The sequence below is a fragment of the Haematobia irritans genome, chromosome 4, assembly GCF_050003625.1.
Source record: "Haematobia irritans isolate KBUSLIRL chromosome 4, ASM5000362v1, whole genome shotgun sequence".
Lineage (NCBI taxonomy): Eukaryota > Metazoa > Arthropoda > Insecta > Diptera > Muscidae > Haematobia > Haematobia irritans.
In genome coordinates, this window is record NC_134400.1 from 128463406 (window position 1) to 128485449 (window position 22044).

Consider the following 22044-nt stretch of genomic DNA (forward strand, 5'->3'; position numbering starts at 1 on the left):
GATGAGCAAACTGGAACTAGGCTGTAATGTGTGAAATACACAGTTAAATGGAGGTAATATAATCCCCAACACCATGGACACAGAGTATGCCAACACGTCTTTCTTAAGTTGATTTAGTAATAATTAACTGAAGTTTATGCTTAGTTATAGCCCATACACTCTAATAGTAAAATGGCCAATAAATGGAACTAGAAAAAATTCTGTTGGCTTTGGCTGTTTGACATGAACATAAGTGTATGCATGCAGTATGGTTAGTTGTTCTACACTCAACTACCGGTTTAGATTTCAGATTTACGATAATCTAAAGCAAGCGTACTTCATTATTATACCAGGGGGAAATTGAACTGTTTGACTTCTTGTTAATTCAAAAGTCACAACCTAAAATTGACCACCTACTATGGCGAGATCTAGCCAATATCCTTGTAAAAACGCCACTGCTAAGTAGGAAAAATTATAAAAATGCCTTAAATTGTCCTATACCTCTAATACATATGTATCGCCCGATAAATCATAAATGCACTTTGGTCAATTGCATGAAAATGCAATATCGAAATATCGGTTTCCGATTATATGAAGTATATATATTAACAGGTTGGTCCCCGGTCTAACAAAGAAAAACACATTTTTTTTTGTCAAAATTCGTTTTTATTATTCAACATAGTTCCCTTCAAGAGCGATACAACGATTATAACGACCTTCCAATTTTTTGATACCATTTTGGTAGTACTCCTTCGGTTTTGCCTCAAAATAGGCCTCAGTTTCAGCGATCACCTCTCATTGCAGCCAAATTTTTTCCCTGCGAGCATCCTTTTGAGGTCTGAGAACAAGAAAAAGTCGCTGGGGGCCAGATCTGTAGAATAAGGTGGGTGGGGAAGCAATTCGAAGCCCAATTCATGAATTTTTGCTATCGTTCTCAATGACTTGTGGCACGGTGCGGTCTTGGTGGAACAACACTTTTTTCTTCTTCATATGGGGCCGTTTTGCCGCGATTTCGACCTTCAAACGCTCCAATAACGCCATATAATAGTCACTGTTGATGGTTTTTCCCTTCTCAAGATAATCGATAAAAATTATTCCATGCGCATTCCAAAAAAACAGAGGCCATTACTTTGCCAGCGGACTTTTGAGTCTTTCCACGCTTCGGAGACGGTTCACCGGTCGCTGTCCACTCAGCCGATTGTCGATTGGACTCAGGAGTGTAATGATGGAGCCATGTTTCATCCATTGTCACATATCGACGGAAAAACTCGGATGTATTACGAGTTAACAGCTGCAAACACCGCTCAGAATCATCAACACGTTGTTGTTTTTGGTCAAATGTGAGCTCGCGCGGCACCCATTTTGCACAGAGCTTCCGCATATCCAAATATTGATGAATGATATGACCAATATGTTCCTTTGATATCTTTAAGGCCTCTGCTATCTCGATCAACTTCATTTTACAGTCATTCAAAATCATTTTGTGGATTTTTTGATGTTTTCGTCGGTAACCACCTCTTTCGGGGGTCCACTGCGTTCACCGTCCTCCGTGCTCATTTCACCACGCTTGAATTTTGCATACCAATCAATTATTGTTGATTTCCCTGGGGCAGAGTCCGGAGACTCATTATCAAGCCAAGTTTTTGCTTCCACCGTATTTTTCCCTTCAGAAAACAGTATTTTATCAAAACACGAAATTCCTTTTTGTCCATTTTTTTTTTTCAAAATAATAAAAGTTGCTTCACAAAAGACGCTCTATCTCACAAACTAATTGACTTAATACTAGCGACGCTATCTATGTGTCAGACCGGGGACTTATCAGCCAACCTGTTATTCTTGATCAGGGAGAAATTGTAAGACGATATAAGCATATCCGTCTGTTCTGTTCTGACCGTCTGTCTGTTGTAATCACGCTACAGCATGCAATAATAGCGCTATAGTCTTGAAATTTGGTACAGATTCGACTTTTGTCTGCACACAGGCTAAGTTAAAAGATGGGCTACATCGGTCCATATTATGATATAACTCACATATAAACCGATCACCATATTTGGTGTCTTGAGCACTATACACCCCAATTTCTAGATACAATTTTTATCCGATTTGGCTGAAATTCAAAATGTAAAGGTATTTTAAATCCTCAAAGAGTTGTGGCGAATATGATTTCCTCTTTTTGGTATAGCCCCCATATAGACCGCTATGCCGATTTGACTTCTTTAGCGTCTAGAGACCACAGATTTTATCCGATTTGCCTAAAATTCAATTTTGGCGAATAAATATGATGTGTATTGGTCCACGTTTTGGTTTAGCCCCCATATACACAGATCTACCTATTAGACTTCTTGAGCGTCTAGACACACGAATTTTCATCAGATTTGCCTTATATTCAAAAACCTAGACATATTTTAGGTCCACAAAGAGTTGTGCCGAATATGGTGTGTATCGGTCCATGTTTCGGTATAGTCCTCATATAGACCGATCTCCCAATTTGACATTTTGAGCGTCTAGATGCCACAATTTTTATCCGAGTGGGCTGAAATTCAAAATGTAAAGGTATTTTAGGTCCACAAAGAGTTGTGGCGAATAAGATGTCCCCTGTTTGGTATAGCCCCCATATAGACCGATCTCCCAATTTGACTTTTTTAGCGATTTGCCTTAAATTAAAAATCTATGCATATTTTAGTTTTGGCGAATACGATGTGTATTGGAACACGTTTTGGTTTAGCCCCCATATACCGATCTCCCGATTTGAGCGTCTAGACACTCCAATTTTCATCCGATTCAAAATGTAGACATATTTTAGGTCCACAAAGAGATGTGCCGAATATGATGTATACCGGACCAGGTTTTGATATAGCTCCCATATAAATCTATCTCGAGGACCTATACACCGCAATTTTCATGGGATTTACTTGAAATTGAAAATCTAGATATGGTTAAGTTAGCTTAGGTTAAAGAGATGTGCTGAATATGGTGTGTATGGGTCCATGTTTTTATATAGAGCCCATATAGGGTGATAACCAGATTTGACTTCTTGGCCTTCTAGACACCGCAATTTTTATCCGATTTGCTTGAAATCTGGAAGATGAATTTTTGAAAGCCCTTATATAGACTAATCTCCCTATTTGACACAGCAATTTTTCTCCAACTCGCCTGAAATTCGAAATCTAGTGGTATTTTAGGTCCACAATAACATATGGACCGGATTTGATTTACAGCGGTCTATATCTTGCTGAGGCACCAATATACCCGCTCTCCCGTTTTGAATTCTTGGGCATCTAGACAAGACAATTTTTATACGATCGTCCTGAATTTGTAAATCTATTCCGCTATTCCCATTTAACTTCTTGAGGGGATAGAAGGCGCACTGGTCATCTAAAGAGCACGAAGCTACACACAAAAAAATTTCACGAAAATTTTTCCAATTAAAATTTTAATTGAGTTTTAAAAAATATTCAATTAAAAATTTAATTGATTCAATTAATTTTTTAATTGAAACAAAAATCAATCACAAAAATAATAGTATCAATTAATTTTTAATAGGATCAATTAACTTTTTAATTGACCTTCAATTAATTTTTTAATTGATACTATCATTTCTGTGATCGAAGACATTTCAATTAAAAATTAATTGGATCAACTAATTTCGTGATTGAATCAGAATTTTTTTTTGTGTTGAGAATTAAAATTTCCCGAGTTTACTCCTCCTACTCATTCAAGTAATGGGGATAAAAATCTATAGAATTTTGATTTCAAATCATATGAAGGGCGTTACTTTATCGGATTTGCGTGCACAGTATTGACGAGATATTTAAGATTCCTCTGAAACTCAAACAAAATTGGTTTCTATAAATCCAGAACAGATTCTCCAGATAGTCTCCTCCATATGTAGAAACTTTCAATGTAACTTCGGGAAGATTACCATTTGAACCCATTTTCTAGGGAGAATATCTGTCATCAAATCCACCTGAAATTCTATACAGGTTCAATTCAAAGGAAACTATTCATCCTTATTCCTGAAGTCGCCCTCGCTCTCGCCGTCGCTTTTTGTCCTCTGCCGCTTTTAAGTCGTCTCGTCATTCATTTGGTATTCCTGTGAAGTGGCGACGGCGACGACGACGATTACTTTTTGTACCAATTACAATACTCGGTAATAAAAGGCCGATATCACTAGAAAACAATCAGCTGATGTGCAAAAAATTAATTTCAATTTTTTCGGTTTAAAATATTTTTATTTCTGACGCAATTCTATGTCGGCAAATCAAGAAAAAATATTTAATTTGACGCGGGAAAAATGAGGATCAATTCAATGACAGTAAAAGCTTCCAAACTATAAAAATGGCGACGACGCTGAGATCAATGGCACAAGGATCATCGTGAAAGAAAACAATTAGCTGATGAGCAAAAGTGAATTTTAAATATTTGCGTTTAATAATAATAAATGATAAATTTGACTCGGGAAATGATTGACATTATCTAAGTTTGGTGCTAAATAAAATATATTGGCCTTGAAGGTTTTCTATTAAAAAAAAAATGGAAAAATCAACACGTCTACTTTAATTTGCTATATATACAGATATATTTAGTATAAATAGCGCATTTTTATGTCAATAGATTTGTGATCGTGGTCAGCTCTGGACTCCTTGATATAGAACATGAGTTCCTCAAAGAGTGAAGCTGGAATAAATACTTGAACAATATAGATTTTTTTTAAATAATAGTTACAGCTTTTCTAACATTTTTTTACAATTTGTCTCTAAAGTTCAAAGGCATTGAACTACAAACCAGTCTAGCTCATCTAATGGCTGATTTGTAGTTCCTTTTTCCCATTTTTTTGTAATTGTTGAAAAGTAGTCACTTTACCTCTTACCAATTTCCAGTTTTTAAATTTACTTTTCAATTGTTTGATTAATAATAAAGTCTAAAAAACTTCTTCAAAAATTAATCACTAAACTCGTCGCTGGTAAATTTAACGTAGACAAAAAGCGACGATATTGGATACAAAAAGCGACACCAGGAATACCGATAGCAGAATATATCGACGAACGGAATACCAATTAGTGGCGACAGACGAAAAGCGACAAAAGGCGACTTCAGGAATAAGGGTGATTATATTCGATTCATGGTTGTGGGTATTCAAAATTCGGTCGTGTCGAATTTAATGACGTTTATACTTGTTTTTAAACATTGTGAGAAATTTTGTAAAAAATAAAAAAAACTCTAAATCGGTTCAGATTTAAATATTTGTATATGGAAATATAATCTTGTACGTTTCAATATAATAGGTCAAAGATTGCTCTGATTCTGAACAGGGTAGTGCGTTATGTTTTTGGGTTGCGTATTTTTGAACACGTGACAGATAAGGTAATTGATTTTCTTGGTTCTTCATTTGAACCTTACGTTTTGTCGCGGAGATTAATGTTTTTCCATAGGATGAAAAGAAATGGGTTGTTACATGAACTTCAGGGATTTGTTTTTTCCAGATCGGTGAGAAATCCGCAGATAATTATACCACGAATAAATTGTTCCCTTTTTGAGAGGGGGTTTATTGTTACTACTGCTAGGGTTTGGAACAATCTTCCTGTAGCTGTAAGGGATTTTGGGCTTCCTGAGAATCAATTTAGGAACTTGCTACTGACTAGTTTGAATGAATATATTTAATGTTGACTGTTATTTACCAATGGTAGGTGTTAGTTTACCTTTATTAATATTAGTTTTCTATGTGACTTTGGCCAAAGTGAGGATGGTGGAGTGGTAGGCATAGTAGGGTAATTTAAGTATTCATGATTAGGATTGATAACTTTACAATTACTATTAATGTATTTTTTAAGAACAATACGATTTATTGGCCACGAAGGCTTACTGTATTGTTAAATAAAATGAAATGAAATGAAATATAAACCCTTATATAGCTCCCAACAAATTTGAAGGAGTTGAGAAGATATCAAAAATTTTGGTGGTGAAGGGTATAACATAATATAGTCGGCCCAGCCCGACTTTAGACTTTACTTATTTGTTTAATTTTAAATCAAATTCTGGGAATGCTAAATATTTTCTTTCTACGCTGTACGCTGTACCATGGTTTGTATAAACAAGTATCTACCATACCTAACATAACATTACAATTCCGATCCCTATTAACAAACACACAAAAATTGTTGCTTAGTGTAAATAAGTATGTTAGATTTAGAATATCTGTCTCAGTGCTGCGTTTACCGCCTGTAAAATATTTCGCAATTTCAAAGTAATTATTTCTATGGCTTCTTCTTGTTCTAAGCACACAATTGGTATGCATTCATTCATTTGATGATACTGCACAAGTATCTATGTGTGCAACGTACCTATAGATGTAGACTTGTTTTCCATATTTCTTTCCAAGTACATACCGTTCAATATTAAATATCATAAGCACTAGCATATTACCAGAGGCGAGGGAATATAACAAAATTTTCTTACCTTCTTCATTCTGATAGCCTTTTATGCATATTGCCATAGTTGCTTCGAAGAGTTTCAACAGCAATTTCTTACAGTCGCCGTGTGTTTCAAACAACGGTAGTAAATCTTCATCAATGTCGATGATCTCTTTCAATGGCTCCTCTGTTGTTGCGTTCAAGTCCAGAAATGAATTTGAACGGCTGCCAGAGAATATCGAACCGAAAATGTTGAAAAGCTTATTTATAATACCATCGCTGGGTGTTGTTCCTTCGTGGTTAAGTTTTGCAGCAACAGCCGCAGTGGTTGTTGCTAATGCGTTAGGGTCACTGAGTGAAATGTGATTATAGAGGGACGTTGAGGGCGAATTTTGTTGTTGTGCTTGATTGATGTGGTCGTGACGATGAGGGTTGTAATCTGTCAACATATGTTTTTGGTTTCTTATATCGAATAGAGTAATACTTTCGCTGAGTGATTTTTCTCCCAAGGATTCTGATTCTTGCAATTGCCTAAGGAAAGATGATTTTCGACAACAGGGTTTGTCACAATTATTCGAATGATCATCTGTCGCTAGAAGTTGTGATGTTGTTCGTAGTTCGCCTGAATAAAAACTGCCATTCAAATCTGTTGTTCCACTGATCGATGTTGAGCTTTCAATTGTGACCGTTGAAACACTGGAAATTGAAAGTGATGATGTAGCCGCTTGGGTTGTGTCTTGTATGGCATTTATAAAATTCTCTATCAATTCCCATGATGAATCGAAATCTTTGTTTTTATTTGATTTACGGTTCTTCATGGATGTGGATGCTCGTTTATTGGGTGTCAGCATTAGAAATGCGTTCAAGGCATTGTAGTTTAGCTGTAGAATATCTAAAATGGTCTTATCACCTGGCTTAAGTGTTATATTCGAATTGATTTCAGTGCTTAATGAAGATTTGTCACCATCATTTTCTCCCCTTTCCTCATCATCCTCCTCCTCTTCATCATCTTCGTGGATTATAGAATAGATTTTGGCAAATTCATTGTAGAAATATTGACTAGTCTTCAATAGTTCATAATTCAGAGTCCATTGCAAAGCGACTATATGTAAGATATCGACAGTTTTCAATTGCAAATTGCTATTGGGCGTAGATGGAAAACTATTAAAGGATTCCAACCAGAAATTCTTACTGTTGGCATGTCCGATTTGTTTGACTCTCTGTATTAGACTGTTGAAAAGAGCTTGGGCCCTCTCGGAACTATTGAATTGCAATGTTATTAGTCTACGACTTAATATGGTCTGTTCCTGATTAGTTTCACCCAGAAAAGTTATGTTATCTATACCAATTTTAATGAGATCACAAACACCTCTGATAAGAAATGGCTCACCCAGGAGCTCTTCCAAATGTCTTATGTTTTCCTCATTATAAAAAGCCTTGATCATACGAATATCCCTCAGATACATAGAAAATATATTCAAACATTCATTAATTATCTTATTGAATTCCTCCTTGCTGTGGCTTTCGATGACTAAATGTAAATCAGGACTTCTGGTCGAATTCTTTTGTGGACTAGTTAGAGTTTCGGCAGATGATGCGGCAACTGGCGGCCTTTGCCAAAACTTTAAGGTATGCTGTGGAGAATTCGATTTTGAGTCTTTCTTTGCGAAAAGCTTTATTTTATAGTTTCGAAATATGGGTAGGACAATTTCGGCGAGTATTCCAGAGGCAATATCATTTGTTAGGATATGAAACAAATGTTTCAAATGTTTCAGGAAAAACAACAAATTCGTAAGATCCTCTTCACAATTAATCAGTTTACCATAATAGGTTTTGTAGATTTGTAATAAACCTTCATGGAATTCTGGCGACTTTAGTTTAGCATCACATTTTGAACAGCTATTTATGCTGCTCTTTTTCGGATTGCTAACCATTTCTAGAGGGCACCGTAAAAACACTGTCGATATTAGTTTGTAGTACAAAAATTTATAAGCACATTTCTGATAATAGGTTGATAAATTGAAAACCGTATTCAATATGGTATTGAACAGGGACAATTTGTAGTGACAGCAACAAAGGCCCGATCGGGCCAAGTACAGCATGGAGTGTTCCTGGAGATCCTTGGGTAAAGCTGGCACCAAAGTAATGAGAATGTTTTGAAAATAGCACGTTAATCTTGGCAAAGACGATAGACAATGTGTCTGTTTCGTTTTAACTTTCCGATAACGAATAGGCATCGATTTGCCAGAGTTATGATTAAGAGATGAATATGAATTGCTCGATGATGATGTCATAAGCAAATCGTATCTCTTCAAATTTTCAATGATTTTTAAAAGGCAACGAAATATAATGTGAAATAAATCTCTAACATCATCCTCTTCGGGTTTATGGTATCTCAGCAAATCATCCAAAGTGCTGAGGCAAATATCTATAACAGTGTCATCGATAAATTTCAAATTGTATAGATTTATTTTGGTGTTCCACACCGTTTTCTGTGAATAGATACACACCACATTTTGGAGAATGGCAAAGATGAGATAAATCAAGGCGTACAATAGTTTTGGCGTTTGTGTGTTGCTTTCCAAAGCAGCAATAAGCTTGGCAAATATACACTGAAATTGCACATCGTTTAGAGCATGATCGGTTAAGGCAAATAAATTATTTAAACATTGTTCGTTTAGTTTCAGCAGATAGTATTTAATAATGCTGGCATTGTGGATCGAAGAAAACGAAGCGTTATCAACTCTTAAACAATCCAAACTGAAGTTAAGAATCAACATAAATACTGATTGATCTGAATGCAAACAGTGCATTTCTCCTTCTATGCACTTCATTAGTAGTTGTATAAGGATTAAGGCGATTTCATCACTGGTTTTTGTTTGTCTCTGAAATTCGTGGAAAGTTTGGGGGAAATTCGATATGATCTCTTCGTGTGTCGGTGCAAAGTATTCGAAATTATAATTAGGAAAATGTCTGTCATGTTCCTCAGCAAAGCCTTTGATGCGAGACTTTTGATATAGTTGTAAATTTCCAATGAAGGCAAAAATGTTTTGTTCATCTTTGAGATGGACCCCTTTTTGTTCCCAGGGGCAATTGGGAAATAAATTTATACATAAATTACATAGGCTGGTTTGGGAGGCCACCAACTGTAAATTAATTTTTTTGTTTTGATAAATTATCATACATACAAATTGATTTTATATATTTTACCTTAATATCAACTCTCAATAAAAATGCCAATAAATGTTGACCCAATTGATGAGTTAAAAATTGACGTAATGCTAATATCTTACTGCAATCGCTAGGCTGATTTAGTATTAACTGGAAGTAGAAAAAAGTATAGCGTTTATTAGTAAGAAGAATTCACATAGATCTTTATACCTTTACCTGGGCAAAATTATGATTTTTCTTTAGAAGTTGAAAAATTTGCTTATTTTTCTCTGGTGTTTGTTGATTTTGATTCTGTTTTATTTCTTCATACTCAGGTGTTATATCTACTAGGGATGGTGCATAGAGATCAGACTTACTAATGATATCATAGATTTGCTCCAATAGGAATGAGCAAAGTTCTTCAGGAATTGGATTAAAAAAACTGTAATAAAATAAATTTAAATATTTTTAATTCATAAAACAATTGAGAATGTGTTGAGATATACATATGTATGTACGTGAAATGTCACTCACTCACGCATACGAAGAAAAATTTTTAATCATCCACGATAAATGTGGTAAGAATTGGTAATCACACAAGAAGTGAATAGCCGCACTCACTCACAAGTAATGTTTAATCACTGACTCTCACGAGGGTTCTCGTGACTCACAAAAACATAAATAGATTCTTAATTCTCATATCTCACGTATTTTATGTGACAAGGGCCACCACCAGAAGTCCATCTGATAATCTATATAGATGACTGTTCTATATATACGTCAGGAAGAGATGTCAAGCAGATGAAGATTAATAAATTTATTAAAATTCGCACAACAGAGAAACTTCCAGATGAAGTCATTGGTCATCATCAAATCGATGATACGGCCCTGTTTGGTATTAGCAGAACCCAATGGAGAAAATTCCTGTGGAGCAAACTATTGCGCTGCGGTCATCGGTTGTCATTGCACTACACCATGCCACCTCAAGAAGGACACACTCTGAAAGTAGTCCGATTCAACAGAAGGAAGAAGCTATCTTTTAATCAACAGATCGGGCCAACATTGATGAGGGAAACTGGGCTGCGTTGGAGGTGACGCATCAGCGTTGCCAGAATTGTTTCACCAAAAACCGCTAGATTTGCCCAAAAAAATAGCTAAAAAAAGCTAAAAAATGCTAAAAAATAGCTAGAAAAAAAGCTAAATTTTTTTGTATCAAAAGTCACATTTTTGATTGAAATTTAACAAACTTAAAGGCTTTATTTAACTTACAATGCATATTATTTTCATTTGCATTGCATATTAGCTCTGTTTGCGTATTTGATACATTTTGATTACTATCACAAATTTTTTACTGGAAGTCCTTCGTTTTGTGGGAGCTACCTTCCCAACACCTCTATTTTATTTACTTGTTATTTTAAAATATTAAATGATCTAAGCATGCTTTAGATTTGGTAAACAAATGATTTGTCATTTTTTTAAATAAAATTTTAGTTTGGTTTTGAAATTGTGAAAAATTCGAAATACATTACTTTTATTTAAATTGTAGAAAATACCTATAGTTTACATTTCCCAGTAAAAACATTTTCCTTTTCTTCATGAGCTATCAAAGTGCTTTAAAAACGTGCTAACGCCAACTTAAATTTCCAAATTCAGACTCGACTTCAAGTAGAAATTATTGTATATATACGTTTTTAAATAAAGTGTTGAAAAACATCTTCTATTTTTGAACGCTATTTTGGTTTGTGGTTAAGATGCAAAAACTCCTCATTTTTAAAGACTATTTCATTAATTCTTCCTTCTTTCATGAAAACATACCCATTTTTAAGTTGAATCACTTAATTATAAGGACAAAACGACTTTATCGTCTTTTGGACAAGGAAAAGAGTTTATATAAAAGAAATTCACAAATGCTATTATAACCAAAATTCGCGTTCGTATTTTAAGGAAATGAAATCTATGGCCTCACGACAATATTTTTTCAGTGCACTAGCTTTCTACTATTTTAATTTAGTAATATCGTAATAACTTTAGTATATTATAATAACATAAAAAGGATAAACGAGTCAAATGATAATATTCCCAATAATTTACTGACAGTTTATCTAACAAATTTGTATGGTAATAGTAGATTTAAAGTTTACGATAACTTTTATGTATATAATGAAAAAAAACTTTACAACAAGGTGTATTTGCTACAAAAATGCCCGCATAATGGCTGGACTCATTATTAATGTTTCAACTGAGCTTTGAAATATGTGGAAACCCTTATACTTGCAGCAAGGCTTAGATAAAAACGCCGATTTATCCATATTTCAATAGAAACATGTCGAAAATAAAAAAAGCCAAAAATAGCTAAAAGGGTCATGAAAAAAAGCCAGAAAAAAAGCTAAAAGCTAAATGCATTTTTTTCCCGCTAAACGTCTTCAAAAAAAGCCAAATCTAGCGGGAAAAAAGCTAAATTGGCAACGCTGTGACGCATACACTAGCGGATCACAAGATTATTTTTTCTTACCAGTGCAGCACTGTATTTGGTAGAATGAGAAAGCCACCGTGGTGCTTCGACCGAACACCAAAAATTATTTCAGCGGTGGATTATCCCACCTCAGTAATGCTGGTGACATTTCCTAGTGTTTCAAAGCTTCAATAAAAGACGGCTGCTTAAAAAATGAGATCGGTGCTATCTCAGCTATCTGGTATCTCTGGGTCCTTAATTTCTGAACCCGATAACTCAAGTATCTAATTCAATCTAAGTGTGGACATTCGCAAGGCATCTCTTCGGGTGTCTTGTGAAGCCCAAAGACCTGACACATACTTCACTCTGGATAAAAACAAAAATCCTTTTTGACTTCAATCACGAAATCAATTGATTCCATTTTAATTGAAATTGCTTCGATCACGATAATTTTCGCATCAATTTACAACAAAAAAAAAATAATTTATACAATTACAAAATAATTCGTCCAATTAATTTTTGTTTTTGGTTTGATTAAAAAATTAACTGAAACAATTGAACTTTTCATAGAAAATTTTTTAAAAATCTAGTAAAATTTTAATTGAAAAAAATTGTAATGATATTGCTGTTGTTGTTGTAACAGCTTGGAGAAGCTGATGTGATAATCCTTAAGTTCAAGTTGACTTCACTCCGGTTTCATCGCAGCCGATTATGGTGGGAGCCTGTTATTACATCACTATTTAACAGGTTGACTGATAAGTCCCCGGTCTGACACATAGATGACGTCGCTAGTATTAAATGCATATTATTTTTATATAGTACCAATCTTCAAATGATTCGTGTCAAAATTTGACGTCTGTAAGTCAATTAGTTTGTGAGATAGAGCGTCTTTTGTGAAGCAACTTTTGTTATTGTGAAAAAAAATGGAAAAAAAGGAATTTCGTGTTTTGATAAAATACTGTTTTCTGAAGGGAAAAAATACGGTGGAAGCAAAAACTTGGCTTGATAATGAGTTTCCGGTCTCTGCCCCAGGGAAATCAACAATAATTGATTGGTATGCAAAATTCAAGCGTGGTGAAATGAGCACGGAGGACGGTGAACGCAGTGGACGCCCGAAAGAGGTGGTTACCGACGAAAACATCAAAAAAATCCACAAAATGATTTTGAATGACTGTAAAATGAAGTTGATCGAGATAGCAGAGGCCTTAAAGATATCAAAGGAACGTGTTGGTCATATCATTCATCAAAATGGGTGCCGCGCGAGCTCACATTTGACCAAAAACAACAACGTGTTCATGATTCTGAGCGGTGTTTGCAGCTGTTAACTCGTAATACACCCGAGTTTTTCCCTCTATATGTGACAATGGATGAAACATGGCTCCATCACTACACTCCTGAGTCCAATCGACAGTCGGCTGAGTGGACAGCGATCGGTGAACCGTCTCCGAAGCGTGGAAAGACTCAAAAGCCCGCTGGCAAAGTAATGGCCTCTGTTTTTTGGGATGCGTAAGGAATAATTTTTATCGATTATCTTGAGAAGGGAAAAACCATTAACAGTGACTATTATATGGCGTTATTGGAGCGTTTGAAGGTCGAAATCGCGGCAAAACTGCACCATATGAAGAAGAAAAGGTGTTGTTCCACCAAGACAACGCACCGTGCCACAAGTCATTGAGAACAACCGTCTCCGAAGCGTGGAAAGACTCAAAAGTCCGCTGGCAAAGTAATGGCCTCTGTTTTTTGGGATGCGCATGGAATAATTTTTATCGATTATCTTGAGATGGGAAAAACCATCAACAGTGACTATTATATGGCATTATTGGAGCGTTTGAAGGTCGAAATCGCGGCAAAACGACCCCATATGAAGAAGAAAAAAGTGTTGTTCCACCAAGACAACGCACCGTGCCACAAGTCATTGAGAACGAATTCAAAAATTCATGAATTGGGCTTCGAATTGCTTCCCCACCCACCTTATTCTACAGATCTGGCCCCCAGCGACTTTTTCTTGTTCTCAGACCTCAAAAGGATGCTCGCAGGGAAAAAAATTTGACTTCAATGAAGAGGTGATCGCCGAAACTGAGGCCTATTTTGAGGCAAAACCGAAGGAGTACTACCAAAATGGTATCAAAAAATTGGAAGGTCGTTATAATCGTTGTATCGCTCTTGAAGGGAACTATGTTGAATAATAAAAACGAATTTTGACAAAAAAATGTGTTTTTCTTTGTTAGACCGGGAACTTATCAGCCAACCTGTTATATTATCTGGGTTTTTATTGATTAACAGCTGTTTTTGTAAATGGGTGATGCGTCGTCCCTACTTTAACCATTTCGACTTAAAGTTGCCTGTGGGCAACTTTTTGTGTTTTGAGGCTAACTGTCAGCGTTGTTTTTGTTTTTGTTCATAAAACTGTAACGGCATCGAAAGCTACAGGTGTTTTCTTGACATTAAATTAAGAATCAGCTAATTTGGTTGTTAATTAATGTTATGTCTTTACTTCAGTAGACAAAAGATAACTGAACTTTATTCAAATAATTAGATGAACTTACATACATACAAGTCGTGAATATGAAATGTCATAATTAAAAGCAATGTATAATCAAAGATAATTGAGTATAACAAGATTAAGCATTGTGCTCTTATAAAGAGAAAACAAATGTCAAGGTGTAGAGGGCTATAGAAAAAAATTGTTTTATTTGTCAATTTTTTCCAGAGCAGCTCTGCCCAGGAATAAATTTAAAACAGCAATATTCACATAAAACCATAATAAATATTCGCTTTAACATACACATACGTTTTATTTTAATTTTCTATAATCGTTTTGGTATTGCTTTTGTGGTTATTAATTCAGAAATTTATGAAAAACACAAATGTTATGATATTTTCCGAAGCAAACGGCAGTACATTTGAGAGACACGTCGACGCAAACTTTATGATATTTTGTTGGCAGAGTCCTCTGGTCCTTCAGTTTTGCAATGACAAGACTGTGTCTTCTTCTAATTTGTCTATGGTATAATAAAGTACAATGTTACCATATTTATGTGTAAATTTGGATATGATAATATGGAGTAATGACGACACTACACTCTCCCAGGCTTAATAACGGATATGATCCGAAAAGTGATTTTAATTTTGATAATTCCGGGTCTTCATTTGTTGCTTTTGCTATAGTTAAAGCAGTTATAGAATTAGTTGAGATTTCATTAAGAATTTGTTCTTGAACAATATAGATTTCTTGATCGAGAAAATGTAAATATTCCAAATTTTGAATCAATGGTGCTCTTGACAATCAGCGTTCACATTTTCTTCTGCACAACGATGTTGCACTTCATAATCGAATCCTTGTAAAAACGATGCATATCTTAACAATCTTGCTGAAGTCATAGCTGGTATTTTTGACGGCTGATGAAGAATTCTTGATAAAGATCGATTATCAGTTATTAGCGTGAATTTTCTGCCGTATAAGTACATAAAAAGCTTGTCTACTGCAAATATGATGGCTAAAGCCTCCCTGTCCAATTGGCTGTAGTTTGTTCGGCTTTTGTCAACGCACGTGGAATGAAAGCCACTGGCCGTTCTTCACCGTCTACTAAATTCGACAAAACTGCAGCAATGCCTGTAGGGCTAGCATCACACGCGACTGTTATCGGCAATGTTTCATCATAAGATCGAAGCACTCTATCAGAAACTATTTCACGTTTTAAAGCATTAAACGCATCTTGGCATTTTTTCGACCATACGAATTTTTTGTGCTTGTAAAAGTTCACGTAATGGATGAGTTAGAGTTTATATATTCGGGATGAATATATCAACTCTAACTCGTTCTTCTATTAGTATATTTATTTGATACTTTCTTTCTTTTCCTAATATTTTGCGAAATTATTTGATCTCACTAGAATATTGATCTTATTTTAATAATCGGCTGTGTGTTAATTATATGATTTTATACGATTTAAGTTATGATATTGTTAAATGAATTAATATGTATCTTGAGTATTGTATACTCTATCTGATTTTTGGTTCACCACCATTTTAAATTGCTTTAAATATAACTATGTCTGATGATAACCTTGGTCCAATAGTGCACAGCAACTCGTATATTGCCATAATGTTAAGCCCATTTCAAGATTGTCTGAATGTTTCGCATTGGAATTGCAAAAGTTTGAAGACTCCTGGGAAGATTTATGAGGTTAGGGATATTGTAGGTAATAGTGCTCTCGATATATTTGCCGTTTCTGAGACATGGCTGTCCTCTGAAGTTCCTGATAATGCGGTGTCGATATCGGGATACAATTTGTTCAGGAATGATCGTATACCTCCTAAAAGGGGAGGGGGTGTTGCTATTTATACGCGAAGAGGAATTCGTTATAGAGTTGTCTGTAGAATTTCTGACTTGAATTGTGAGTCCCTCTTTATTGAAGTAGGAACTGCGGGAAGGAAGTTATTATTTGGCGTTGTGTATCTTCCCATGGGTAATTTGGAAAAATTTGAGGAAATCCACAGGCAATTTTTGCTGAATATTCAAATGTGACAGTAGTTGGGGATTTTAATTGCAATCTTTTTGATACTACAAAAGCTATTTCTGTTCGCTCTCTCTGCATGAGATATAATTTATCTATAGCTCATAATTCCAGACCGAGTCATTTCGATTTGAGCCGGAGATCAACTTCTTTGATTGATTTTATCCTGGTCAGTGATAATTCTATTATTCGCTATACGAATCAGGTACAATGTCCGTCCGTGTCTGACCATGCATTAATAATTGCTTCCTTGTCTTTTACTTGCCGGAGTATATTGAATACGAATACCAGGATTTTAATCAGATTGATTGGAATGGGTTACTAGCCTGTTTGGATAACTACGATTTGGACCTGATCTACCGTTCTACTGATGTAGATACCAAATATACTTACGTATCTTTACTCTTGAGTGCACTTTTTGCTTTCGTTCCTAAGATTAGGAAGCGAGTGCGACACAACGGTGATGAATGGATGTATTCCAGGGAAGTGGTATTTGCAAGGTCATTGAGAGACTTGACATACTCTACGTTCCAGGCAGACAGATCTTGAGAACGCAAAGTCTGACATTGCCATCAGGTTTTTGCACTACCACTAAAGGCGACCCCCAGTCACTGGTATTAACTTTAGTTATTATTCCATCTCTTTCTAAATTGTCAAGCTCCTTGGCGCGCAGTGAGAAAGGAACTTGCCTTTCTATTACAAATATTGGCTTGGCACGATCTTGCAATTTAAGATTATAAAGGAATCCAGGTACACAACCAAGTTTTGATTCGAAAATTGCAGGATATTTGTGCATTATTTTTTCAATTGAATGTATTGAATGCAGCTTACCTTGATCCACCGTGGGAGCCACCGTGGTGCAATGGTTAGCATACCCGCCTTGCATACACAAGGTCGTGGGTTCGATTCCTGCTTCGACCAAACATCAAAAAGTTTTTCAGCGGTGCATTATTTTTTCAATTGAATATATTGAATGCAGCTTACCTTGATCCAAACTTGTTGTCACATTATCAATCTCATTTAGATTTATTCCTAAATGCCTTTTCCATACGCGACCTAGAAGTGCAGGTCGTTATTCCATCTATTTCTAAATTGTCAAGCTCCTTTTCTACCTTGGCGCGCAGTGAGAAAGGAACTTGCCTTTCTCTTGCAAATATTGACTTGGCACCATCTTGCAATTTATGATTACAAACGAATCCAGGTACACAACCAATTTTGGATTCGAAAATTGCAGGATATTTGTGCATTATTTTTTCAATTGAATGTATTGAATGCAGCTTACCTTGATCCACCGTGGTGCAATGGTTAGCATGCCCGCCTTGCATACACAAGGTCGTGGGTTCGATTCCTGCTTCGACCAAACATCAAAAAGTTTTTCAGCGGTGGATTATCGCACCTCAGTAATGCTGGTGACATTTCTGAGGGTTTCAAAGCTTCTCTAAGTGGTTTCACTGCAATGTGGAACGCCGTTCGGACTCGGCTTAACATGGAATCGAGCAGCACTCAGTGATAAGAGAGAAGTTCACCAATGTGGTATCACAATAGACTGAATAGTCTAAGTGAACCTGATATATCGGGCTGCCACCTAACCTAACCTACCTTGATCCAAACTTGTTGTGACATTATCAATCTCATTTAGATTTATTCCTAAATGCCTTATCCATACGCGACCATGGTTAGAAGCTACTACAGCATGATTAGAAGCTACTACATACATTTGCTCACTTGATAGTTTCTTATCGAACTGCACTTGTATATCCACAACACCCAACCAATGTCTTAAAAATGTCTCCGGTGTACGTTCGAAAAGCTATACTGCTTGGTTTTAAAGGTGAGCTGATGTTAAGTTTGTCGAAGTCGTTTTTGGGAATTAACGTGAATCCCGCACCTAAATCTATTTCAAACCTTTTCTGCATATCTGCATTGAGGGATGATGTTGTGAAAATATTGAATATTTTATTAATGCCGTAACCATTTGTTTCGCACACTTCTTTCTTTTTTATTCTACACTCATTCGCAATATGGTTGGACTTCCCACATCTAAGACATAAACCATCTAATCCTAGTTCGCTGTAATTAACTTTAGACTTTGCTGCTCTGCTTTTATAAGCACTGTTTCCGCTTGCTCTGACTCGGCTATGATCAACGTTGTCGTTTTTTTGAGTTGCCTTTCGTATTTGATTCACATTTGTCGAAGAACCTGCTGCATTATTCCCTATTGCGGTGTTGTCTATTTTCGCTGCTTCCACTGCTGATGATTTTTGCATAATATCCGAGAAAGATGCCGTTGGATTTTGAAGTAACTGTTCTCTTATGTGGCTGCTACGTAAGCCCCTTATAAATTGAGCTCTAAGAAAAATATCAGACACGTATTTTTGGCAAACACACACCAATGCACAATCTGCTGCTCTTTTTTGTAGAACCGAAACGAAGTCTGCAATTGACTGGTCTTCATTTTGTAATTCGGACAGAAATTTATGTTGCTCAACCAAAATGTTCTTTTTGGGACAAAAATGCGACTCCATTTTATTTGTTCGTAGTTTAGTTCATTTATAGCTTTTGGCGCTGCTAAAGACGTTAATAGAACATAATTCGATGAAGCAGTGTATTCCAGAAGAAGTTTTGCACACATTTCTTTATCTGTAAAAACTTTCTTCCGTTGGAAATGTATTTCAAGACGTTCTTTATAATTTTTGAATGATTCCACTTTGGGGTCGAACGATTCGAAGCTCGAAATCACACTGATATTTGTTGTTGGAAGTGCACTTTGGCTTCTTCCACGCATAGCTGTTGTCATCGCCGTAATTGCTTCTAATTATTTCTGCATTTGTTCTTCCATATTTAAAGTCCTTTTTATTATTTGATTGATCGATGTTGATTTGATAAAAAATATTTGATTTGTACTGCGTTAATCTAGTTATCTTTGCACATTGACGTTTTGATCCTCGTCGCCATTTAATTGTTTTGTCTTTACTTCAGTAGACAAAAGATAACTGAACTTTATTCAAATATTAAGATGAACTTACATACATACAAGTCGTGAAATGTCATAATTAAAAGCAATGGATAATAAAGTTCAATGTTAGAATTGCAAAAAAACAACAAGTGAGAAATGTATATATATATATATATATATATATATATATATGTGGCGCTCATGTCAACGGCGTGAGTGTGCGTGAGCGTGATTAACAAACCAAAATGTCGTGCGTGAGCGTGAGTCACGAAAACAATATCTTCGTGAGTGTGCGTGAGTAATGAATTACGCTCACAAAAATAATCCCCCTTTGCAACATAAAACGTTTAAAAGTTAAATTCATTTGCAATTTTAGTGACACCTAGGATGTTAAGAGTTTAATAACGCTCTCGATTTTAATCGTGCTCATGGTTTCAGACACGTCCCTCAGGCAAATTACTTATAAAATTGTTCGTGAGTCGCGACATATTTCGTAAGTCACGATATTTTTCGTGAGTCGCGGTATTTTTCGTGAGTCACGACATTTTCGTGCGTGAGTGCAAGTTTTGTTTTCGTGAGTGTGCGTGAGCGTGAAACCTACCAAACAATATCGTGCGTGAGTAAGATATTTCCGTCGTGAGTGTGCGTGAGCGTGAGTAAAATATTACTCACGTGCACACCTCTAATATGTGGATATGAGACCTAGAGAAAACAAGGTTTGAAAAACAATGATATTTAACAAATTTTGAACTTCGATTGGGATGTCCCATTGAGGAGGAATGCTGCATTGACGTGGAAGACATATCTGCAGTGCTGGGGAGGAATTTGGAAGGAATCGTAAAAAGGGGGGAAGCCATAGATATCGGTCTTCTAGACATTATACTGGTGGATTAGTTTGAGCACGGATATTGGTGTTTTGTTCTACTTAAGTTTTTTGATTGCCAATTAAAAAGGCAAGGGTTCAAAACAAATAACAAGCTATACAATGTGTACATACCGCCGGTTGGTAGCTGTGCTCCTGGTTATAGCCCAAACATTGAGTGGTTGTTGAGCGGGCATAACCGATTGGTTCTAGGAGATTTTAATGCCCACCATGAACTTTGGCATTCTCTCCTGGGTAATGACCAGAGGGGCATAGCTTTGGCAGAGCAGATAGACGACTCCACATTTTGCACGGTGAACGAAGAGGCCCCCACGAGAATTATGGGTGACTGCAGCAGTTCGCCAGATTTATCGTTAGCATCGCCTGGTCTGATAAATAACGTCTCCTGGCAACCCGTCATTTCATTGGGTTCGGACCACCTCCCCATAATTCTCACCATCAACCGACCCTCCGATTTCATAACCTCTGAACGCCGGACGTTTATTAATCAAAAGAAAGCCAACTGGGAAGGCTTCAGAGAATACACCGATCGCCGCTTCAGTGAGCTCCCGTCCCCCTCACATGTTCATGTTGCCCAGAGGGAGTTCCGGGACATCATCAACGCAGCAGCCGATCGCTTCATACCCGCTGGTCGAATTGCCCAGGTGAGGCCCAACTTCCCAGCCGAAGCGGCAGGACTCGCAGACGAGCGTGATGAACGCCGTCGTGCTAACCCTGCTGATCCTAGAATCAGAGAACTAAATCTAGAGATTAGTAAGATAGTCGACGAGCACAAGCGGAACACTTGGTTAGAGCACCTGAAGCAATGTAACTTAGGAACAGGAACTGGTAAATTGTGGTCAACAGTTAGAGCCCTCTCGAACCCCTCCACAAGGATGATGGGATTTCAGTCACATTTGGCGACGTGACTGTGACTGATCCGAAGAGGTGCGCCAAATACTTCAACCGACAGTTTGTCGAGCATCCCGAGAGTGATAGAGCGAAAAGGAGAGCCACCCGTCGTGTCGTGGTCTCCGAGCCGACGACACACCACAATTTACTGCAGCCGAAGTTACCAATGTCATCAACAGCGCAAAACCATCTAAGGCGCTGGGCCCTGACGGAATTTCAATGCTAATGCTGAAGCATCTGGGAATACTGGGAGTTGAGTACCTGACCAGACTCCTCAATTTGTCTTTGGAATCACACATTATACCCGATGTCTGGAAAATGGGAAGGGTGATTCCACTACTGAAACCGGGCAAAGATTCGAGCAAAGGTGAATCGTACAGACCGATATCCCTTCTTTCGCCAGTAGCCAAGACACTTGAGGCATTACTCCTCCCCAGCCTTGCGGAGAATTTTCCAGCTGCACACCATCAACATGGATTCCGTAAGGTACATAGTACGACAACAGCCTTACATGCCATTTCGACACATATTAATAAGGGACTTAACCAGCCCAGGCCGTGTCACAGGACGGTCCTCGTGGCGCTTGACCTATCGAAAGCATTCGATACGGTCAACCATGCCACATTATTTGAGGACATCGAGAATACGTCCCTACCGGCAGGAGCGAAGCGTTGGGTGCTGAATTATATGTGTGGACGCCAGTCGTACGTGGAATTCAGGGACAGAAAGTCAAGACCGCGTAGAGTTAAACAGGGAGTTCCCCAAGGTGGGGTGATATCTCCGGCACTGTTTAACCTCTATTCCAC

The 22044-nt window shown here is 36.8% G+C and overlaps 1 protein-coding gene across 1 annotated transcript in view; it reads right to left on the bottom strand.

The window, feature by feature from the left end:
* mv (lysosomal-trafficking regulator mauve) overlaps positions 1-22044 on the bottom strand; it is an 80474-nt gene that overhangs the window by 44189 nt on the left and 14241 nt on the right. Inside the window, exons 4-6 of the mRNA XM_075306162.1 lie at positions 9777-9981; positions 9600-9710; positions 6436-9535 (exon numbers count right to left, since the gene is read on the bottom strand). Coding sequence (XP_075162277.1) covers positions 6436-9535; positions 9600-9710; positions 9777-9981 — 3416 coding nt within the window. The remainder of the gene's footprint in view (positions 1-6435; positions 9536-9599; positions 9711-9776; positions 9982-22044) is intronic.